The sequence below is a fragment of the Cornus florida genome, unplaced genomic scaffold (genome assembly GCF_030987335.1).
Source record: "Cornus florida cultivar Cherokee Brave unplaced genomic scaffold, ASM3098733v1 CherokeeBrave_3.0.0_Hap2_Chr01, whole genome shotgun sequence".
Classification (NCBI taxonomy): Eukaryota; Viridiplantae; Streptophyta; class Magnoliopsida; order Cornales; family Cornaceae; genus Cornus; species Cornus florida.
Genome location: NW_026775571.1, coordinates 11,251,189 through 11,260,452, shown reverse-complemented (window position 1 = coordinate 11,260,452; position 9,264 = coordinate 11,251,189). Strand labels below are relative to the sequence as shown.

Sequence of the window (9,264 nt, the reverse complement as noted above, 5' to 3'; positions counted from 1 at the left end):
CGGGTCGTTACAAATATTGCAATAGTAATAAATATGTGGAACCCTAGGTTGGTTTTGCAGCGTAATTTCTTTGAACTGGCACGACGCCGGTCGTCACTTTTCTTATCTTGTAGGATCCAGACCGTGATAATTTTTGCATCAATAGTTGGCGTTGTCTGCAGGGAACGTATACTACAGAGAAATTCAAAGAAAATACGCTCCAAGCCTAACCTAGGGTTCCACATATTTATTACTATTGCATTATTATTTGTAATAGTCTTTGCTATGCTAAAAATTAAATACAGTCTTGCTTTGACTTTTAATGGCTCAAGTATTAACTTGATCGTCGGAGTGCACCGGTCCGGCACCACGCCGGTTGTCACTTGTACTAATTTTTACATCAACAAAATACAATTTAAATTAATTTGATTTCAAATACAACTCAAACTTAAATTCAAATATAATTCAAATTTGAATTCAAAATCAAATGTAACTTCTTTCTCTCTTCAGCACCTACTGCCACATATCCCTGGCTCTGTAAAATCTCTATTATAACCACTTTGGATGACTGAAACTACTGATAGTTGGTAATCGCTATTTCAAGAAATAGTGATTCAGCACCCCACTAGCAATTGAACATTTTCACACTGAATTTACTCAAGAGTGTTACTGAGTGGCCCAACACAAAATTTAATTTTAGGTGCAAACAATCATTTATCATGGATTAATTTTAGGTGCAAACAATCATTTATCATGGATATTAATGAATTTCGAACGTAATGTTGTGCATTTTGAGCAGTGGAGGAAAGCCGTAGGGATGAGTATGGAGATTTGTTTTGCTGTGGAGACAGAGAAGCCATGTTATTCATTAGGGAAAAAAAATAATAATAAATAAATTGTTTTAATGTTAAAAGATGGGTAATGACCGGCCTTTAAATTATTATTTTTTAATTTAAAATAAATGTCTAAATTCCAGAGGGCCAGGGACAGAGGCCATCCTCCGGAGGACCCAAGCATTGTCCTCCTCTTACAATTGATGGATTAGAAATTTTACTTTATTCCATTTAAACAAAACCAATTACTGAAACACACCTAATGTGATCTTCTGTTTTTTTTTTCTTTTTTTTTTAATTCCCCATAAATTAAATTATCCTACTATTTAATACAAATGCATTTGGAGTGGGAGGCATTTTTGTAATACAATTGTAGGTTCCCACAGCCTTTCTCTAGTCAGAAGCCATGCCCGTAGCTTGAATCACTCATCAGATTTTCCAGCAGTCGAAGAAATGAATGGCAAAAAAAAAAAAAAGGCTATAAAGTTAATTACATTTCCATGCAAACGATACTGCTCATTCACGGGGACATGATGTGCACAAGCATTCCTGACATTCCCAATCGATGGTGGTTTCGCCAGCACAGAGTAGTCACTCGTGTTGAGGACGAAATGATCCGTAGTTTACAGGCTAAGCTGTAGCAGAAACTGAGGTGAGAATATATCCATCAGTCCCAATATCAAGCCATTATAGGTGGCCCAACCTCTCCTGAAGCAGCTGCATTAACTTTGGATGCTGCTCTAGAAGCTGGCAAAGTTTATCCTGGTCACTCAATAGAGACTGAATAGCTTCTGGGGAACTGAAGTAATGTTGTAATGGCATTCCAGAATATTCTTGCTGCTGGCTTGCACCATCCCCTTGCTGATGCAGAACTTGCTGGTGAGCGTGTACAACCTGCAGCTGCTGCCGTGGATGTGAAAAGTTCTCTTCTTGTTGGTGTTGATAAAATACATGGATTGGAGAAACTTGGGGTTGTTGCAACATTTGTAATGGCTGCACTTGCAATTGAACAGGGCTCTGTAGCATAGACACACCTTGCTCGGATGGCAATGAAGCTGGAATAGGTGGCCTGAGATGCTGAGGCGGCTGTGGAGGACGAGGAAGTTGTGGTGGCTGCAGTCGCTGCAATTGAGCAAGAGATTGTACAGATTGGAAGGAAGAAAGAGGAATCGGAAGATTCTGCGAGATAATGGGGAGATTTTCTCCCTGATGAGGAGTTGGGCTGCTTGCATAAAGACTTGTGGGCATTGAAGTGGGCCTACCAAAAAGTAAGGGTGGTACTGGTGGAGGTGGTGGATAAGAAGTTACCAGGGATCCTGAGGCAGAAAGGTTGCCAAATCGAGCATCATTTAAGGATGCAACCGAGGTCTGAGCTAACTCTGTTGTCCCAATACTAGTTTGATTGTATACTGAGGATTGGGAAGCAGTAGTTCTTAAAGATGTCAAAGGGGGCGTGGTTGAATAAGGAGGTGCCAACTCAGGAAGTGGTGGTGGAGGCCTAGCAGATCCACCAGGGGAAGACATGAAAGTTCGTGAAGGAATGAGACTAGAAGATGGCAATGAGGTACTGTTACGTAAGGCAGATAGATATTCTGTTTGGACATGGCAGCCTGTGGGCAGAGGTGGCTGCACATCTGTGATAGAGTTAACAAACGGAGATGACTGACTTGGAAGAGGATCCGGGGTCTGAGAATGTACAGGCGCAATTGTTGGAGGTGGTGGCATAGGAGGTAAAGGAGGTTGATTCAACGGAAATTTCTGGTCATACAATCCTTGAGAACGTGTACTTAAAGAAACAGCACTAGTTTGTTGCAGACCATGCTTCAGATAGAAGTTGTGTGGTGGCATCCTAGAATCAACAGGTACAGATGATGTGGAAGCCTTATTATAAACCATGCCAGGAAATCCATAACTACTAGCTGCTGCACCAGAATCAAACCCCCTGGAGGTCTTAATTGGAACATTATTTATGTCATCAGAATGCTCGTGATACTTCTTATCTGAAGAAATACTTGGTTCCCGAGTCAAAGGCATCTCAGGGTGAACAGACATCCTTGAAAAAAATTCACTCTGGGCATTTTCATCAACATTGGATGCTAATGGTGGACCCAAGTGAGAAAACTGACTACTTCCATTCACATCGCTCTCTGTTTCCTCAACAACAGGTGAAGGCTGCAGTGGATTATCGTCTGGTTGCGGGAACGCAGCTTATCATCAGATTCTGATTCCTCACCTTCAAACACTATATCAATACCCTGAAGTTCATCATCAAGATCCGGTTTCAACTGCCTAGATTTATTAGACTTCTCCGCATCTCTTTCATTATCAGGAGGTGCAGTTTTCATTTGGGCAGCTGCATCACCAACTGACATCCCTATAGAATTTTGGGGTTCCCTCTGTCTGGCCATGAATTCATCAACATGGATAGATGGAGGTCTCCCACTGGTTGAACCTACACGTGGCACAGCAATTAAGTTAGAACTACTAGTACCATCAACATTTCTTTCCCTGGCAACATAGTCATCCACATGCATAGAAGAAGGCCTGCTAGAATTTGGCTTGCGCTGCCGGAAAGTGTCCCTACGAGTAGGGCCAGAAGGGGCAGCAGAAGGCCCCGCTCCACGGGAGAACGAACTTTTGGCTGTAATCTCAGCTGGAACATTCTCTCCTTTACGCCTGTTTGGCCCCTCAAGTGAGGACATTTTCCTTTTGACAGGAAGAACAACTTGTGACAATCTATCACCCATATTTTCTGGACATTCCCACAGAAACTTATCTCCAAGTCCACCAAAACTGTAATCTTCAGCCTTTTCAGCAATGCCATCTGATATATTACATATCTTTGATGAGACTGGAACATCACCTGATGACCGAGGAATGACAATAGAGATTATATCATCTGCCTCTACTGAGCCAGTTGGCTTTTGTAGCAAAAAGGATAATGACTTTGCAGACTCCATAACCTGATGCAAAGTTCTTTTCATATCAGACACAGATGAACACTCCTCATCAATTATCTTTGAGCTAAGCAGAGTAGTCAACTCCTGCATACACTTCATATTTTCTTCATGAAAACCCTCAGCGCTACTCATATCACATGGAAGCCCAAATAAGTACTTTACCGCAACAACCCTTTCAGAGTTCAAACTTTTCCCATCCACGCAAAAGAGCTGAGCACCTGAAGACAATGTGCCAACAGCCTCAATCACAAATACTGGTGGAACATCCTTTGAATCAATATAACTTAATAAATTTTTCCAGCAGCATAGTAAAGGAGGATGTTTCCTCCATTCAAATCCATTAAAAAAACCATGCCTACTCTCAGATTCACATTCCTCAACACCAGAGGACTGGATATGCAAAAAAATGGACAGCAAAGCACTTTGACCTTCATTACAACAAACCAATTCTTTAAAAACGGATAGACAAGCAAGTAATTCTTCCCCAACTGGTAGGACCTTGCATAACTTGAGGAGACAAGATAAAATCAAGGAACAATCTTCGGTAGTCAATTTTCGGTAACTATCATACATCGCAGGGTAAGGCACAGATGTTCCGGATTCACAAATCAGTAGCAAGGACTTGAATGCAGGGATACACCAACCAAGCTGAGAAAACCCACATTTTGTTGCATTTCTGCTTTCTTGGAACTGCTTCCCATCTGAATAAATGGCACTAATACACCTCTCAAGCACTTTTGTGAGCATCCGAACAGCACCCTCTTTCAATAATAATGGTTTGGCAAGTGGATGCTCCAATAAGATAGCAAGAAAATCAAGCAATCTGTAAACCTTGTAAGCATCAGTGTCAGCCAATGAAGATGATTCAGAAAGGCAATGACAAATCCACAATATTATGGGACGCAAAAGCGTGGAAGCACTATCAGCATCTCGGTATGCTAAATGAACAATTAAAACCCGAAGCATGTCTTGTATCACAACCAATGTACTAGTAGCATAATGGAGAATAATCTGTGCAATTTTGTCAAGCTGTGGCTTCAAATGGCTTAGTAGCTTCTTGCAGTGCGCAGGCTGTAAATACCAGTTAACCTGTCTCTCCTTCTGAGGCCCCAATAATGTCCCAACAGCCAATGTTCTAAGAGCACTCAACATAGGCATTCCATTCTTCCAAAGCCAGACACCTTCTTCGGGAAACAGATCATTCAGTAGACACAGCAAACTGCAGGTTTCCTTTGGGCCAAACGTCAGTAATGAGGTAGCATGAAGACTGTCAAGTATGAAATCGAAAAGATGAGGACGCCAACCATATAATGGCCAACAAGAAAGCGCTGACACAGTAAGTTTGCAAACAGCTTCGAAACCAAGTGCAGAATTAGGATAAGAAGAGGATAAGTCTGCAGCACATGCAGCTAACTTGGGGCTCACTTCTTGATGCAATCGTATAAGGGAATTCATTAATTTTGTATTACTGTGCTTGTCCTTGGTTTCCCGCAATCTCTGCAAAAGAGTAATTAGCAATACCAAAGAAGGGATCAAAAGATCAACTACACTCTGCTCACGATAACGTTCCAGAAGTAAATCTGATGTCGAATTGCCTTCTGTGCCCTCATCGACAAGGTAATCACAGTTGTTGGAGGACCTCTCAAACATGAGCCTACAGTCAATTAGAACTGCATGGATAACTAGTATGGCACCTTCGTCGTACAGAGCATCAGCAACGGCCACATTTTCTGAAATGAATGCCAAGATTCGAAATGCTGTTGTCAGCTGAGCAACAGAAGAGTCACGAAGAGCAATGCCATGAAAATCCTTATCAGAAATAGGTTGTCCAAGTAGATTCTCAATAACATTACTATCAGAACTACTGGAAGAATCTCCAACAACATTCTCAACATCCATTGTGTCTGATGCTAGAATGCTTGTCGAAGCCACATGCGCATCCCCTCCAGAAGCTAACACGGCAGAATGCCTTAGAAGACCAATTGCCCCATTTCTATGATAAACCACACCAGCATCTATCCAATCTAACAGCCGTGTTGGAGCATCTTTTCTGTTGGACCCCGGCGAAGAAGAATGTAAGGCCTTGTGAAGTTCTGCAGCATGTTCGATCCAAGAACCCAGAGAAGATGCGGTCAAATCAGTGACAATTACTTCAAAAATCTCGGCAGCGGAGTGAAAGATTGCAAGATTTAGTGGCGGAGCTCCACTATTCAAGGAAAGTGGATCCAGTTCCTTGAAAGAATGCAATGCTTCCATCAAAACCGAAATAGCCTCTGGAAAATGCCCCAGAGCTAACAAAGCCTGACGCCCACAATCAGACCTAGAAAGACGACACAGTTCCCACAAAACCCATAAAATTTCTTCAGAGTAACTAGTTGATGTAAGCAAACGATCTACAGCATTAACCACCCTCAAATGTGTTTCAATAATCATTCCAATTTCCCATGGGCGACAAAAGAAACCCTTGGATATCAAGACAAATGCATAAGGAAGTGGGACAGACTCTTCCTTTTTCAAATCATCAGCACCCTTTAGGGAAAGAATTACTGTAGTGGAGAGTTCAGGCTGAAGTAGTAGGAAGATTAAGCCTGAGCGACAGGAAAGGAGTGAAAGAATAATGGCCTCAATATATGATGCAACTTCCACCAACATGTCTGTCACATGTCCCACTTCAGATCGTAAGATAGAAGATGACAACAATGCGGCTGACAAAGGAAGGAAACCCCTCTCCTTAAGAAGTGATAGCAAGTGTGAGTCAACATCACAATTTGATGAAGTAATGAAGTTACTGGTTGCTTTATATGGCAATAGACCTTCTGTTCCACCCAAAATCAAGGATCTGCTCCCACTGGCAAATGGAGAAGGATCTTCAATCGGGCCACGCATGTTAATCAATTTCAAGAGCTTTTTGAGTTGAAGTTTAGCACTGTTAAGCATGTCCAAAGTGACACTTGTAGTCCTACCAGCAGCAGAAAGACCTCCCAATACAGATAATACTGCACACTCATATCTGGAAGCTACTTCGTATAAACGCAAGCGATGAAGTACATAAGTTGCAAGAGAAGCAACATCATGAGGCTGTTTTCGCAATAAAAACAATAACTGATTATAACCTTCACTGATACGACAAGGAATATTTTCATCTTCACGAGGCCACCAACCTAGGAACCCTTCACACCCAATTGAATGCTGAGTAGCCTGCTCAACAACTCCAAGTAACATTAATGTAACAGCACTAGAGTTCTGAGTGCCAGGACAAAAAATATATCCAAGCTGCTCCATGCCACCATCATTTACAAAGTGAAAGCAGCTCTCTCTACCGGAGCACAAAACAAGAGCCACGCTCAACCACATAATGACATTTTTATTCTGTAAAAGCAAAGGATGTCCAATATTTCCAGAATTCTTATTAGAAGGGGAGTATTGGCTCAAAATATCCACCAACTTTTTAGAAGTAGCCAAATCATCCTCAGATTCAAGAACCATGCTCTCTGCCAAGAATTCAGCCAAGGACTTTCCAGATTCATGTTGAAGGCTATTACATATTTCCAGAAGCTCCTTCCTGGCCTCAGTAAATACTTCACAATTTCTTGATCTGCCCTCAGTAATTTGTTTCTGACTAATACCTCTGCTCTCCGTGGCATAAGAAGAGGCTGCTGACACCATAGAACTAACAACTCTATTGATTGCATCCCCAACGTTTGACAACTCCAAAATCTTAAATGTGAGCAGTAAAAATTGTTTGATCTCAACAGAAATATCCAATGGAACAGCATATAGAGATAATGCTTTTAGGGGAGATATGGATTCTTCAATTGTAAATTTAGAAGGGAGTAATACAGAAGGAAGGTCTTCAAGCTCTTCCTCAATAGAACAAACAATATTGGTCAAACAGCTATCTAAATCAATTTCAAAGTTGAACTGCCCAAGATCTTCCGCTGTGTTTCCGTATATTACCAAGGTAAGGCTGCGGTAGCTGCCCCTAACAACCAAATGACTAGTTACTACACCCTCAATTTCAAGCACATTGGAAGAAGAATGGGAATACAAAAAGGGCTGACAGAGCCGCTTGAATCTTGTTTCCCCTTCACACTGAACAAAAACCTCCAAAGCATATGAAGGAGGTGAAGCATTCTGTTCAAGGAACTCACACGCAGTGATGAGGATAGGTTCAGCAAATATTACCTCGTCCACGTACTCGTCCAGTTGAGGATGAACGAACGTCTGAGCGAACAGCACACAAGGCTCGGGACGACCCATTTTTTTCTTTGAAAGTGTTCTGCGACTGAATATTAGGTTAGGATCCTTTGCTCTGCCATCACCACCATTGTCACTCCAATTCTGAGAAATTTTCTGAAACCTTTGTGGAGCTTAAACCCCGAAATCGAAGATACAATTGACGCCGAACTAACGATTAAATACCAACTTCAGAGTAGAGAGAGCTAGGGTTTGTAAATTTAGCCCCAATACTGTGGAAGGAACGAAGAGAGAGAATAGCAGATAGAGTGTGCGGAGGCTGACGAATGACCTAATTTTGAGGCCCACGTCCTAAAATTTGGCATAAACAGAGCACCAAAACAGGTTCTGATGGACCTTCCATTGCGCCACAGGAGAGACGAGTTGCCCTAGCTATGAGTTTTGAATCGCTCTCTGTTAGTTTCGCCTCTTTGGCAATTCTTGATTTGTTAAGGGTTCGGTTATTGATCTTACGCGTTTTATCGAAAATAATATATAGTACGTGGTGTTCAATTCGGAATCTAACCTTAATCAGGTTTCTTTTTATATTTTAGGAAACTTGCTTCTTTAATTATTTTTCTGTTATCATTATATATTTTAAAGAGAAAAATAAAAAAATTATACTCCTACATGGTTTTAGGAATAAATTAAAATCAAATTAGATAAAAAAATTTCAATCACACTAAGCTAATTAAGAAATTCGCAAAGCATACTAACAAAAATAAATAAATAAATAAATAAAATTCTTTCTTCTCCATCATTCAACCATAGAACATAGAAGGAGGCAGTGGACTCGACCAAACATAAAAAACATGGTGCCTCAAAAAAATAAAAATAAAAACAAAACAAAACAAACAAATTTTGGGAAAAAAATTCCTTGCCAAGAAATCTTCAAATTCTGCACACATGTAAAGAAATTATTTCAGAAGTCTTGAATTGATTTAGAAGCAATCCAATTTGCATTGTAAACATCTATATGTAAAGATATAAATCAACCACCTTGATTCTAGGTTGATTTGTATTCCTTGATTGTAGGGTTCATTGTATTATTTTCTATTGCTTGATTTTAGGGATTGTATTATTGTAAATCTCCTCTATAACTACGAAGGAAGGCAGTGGTATCAGAAACATAATCATTTTTTCATCTCCAAGTAATAATCAATTTTTTTTTTTTTTTTTTTTTTTTTTTTTTTTTTTCACCAAACCTACAATGTTTTCTTCTGACAACACAACGCCCTCATCTCCTTCCCTTGCCC

General features: G+C 40.6%; 1 protein-coding gene across 1 annotated transcript; it reads right to left on the bottom strand.

Moving 5' to 3' along the window:
* Window positions 1-2,947: 2,947 nt before the first annotated feature.
* On the bottom strand, window positions 2,948-8,032 carry LOC132269240 (protein virilizer homolog). Its single transcript, XM_059770371.1, has one exon. The coding sequence runs from the start codon at window positions 8,030-8,032 to the stop codon at window positions 2,948-2,950; it is 5,085 nt and encodes a 1,694-aa protein (XP_059626354.1).
* Between the last annotated feature and the right edge of the window lie 1,232 nt (window positions 8,033-9,264).

What these genes read in the sequence shown, in the direction of transcription:
- LOC132269240 (XM_059770371.1), bottom strand. Translation starts at nt 8,032, where the DNA reads ATGGGTCGTCCCGAGCCTTGTGTGCTGTTCGCTCAGACGTTCGTTCAT.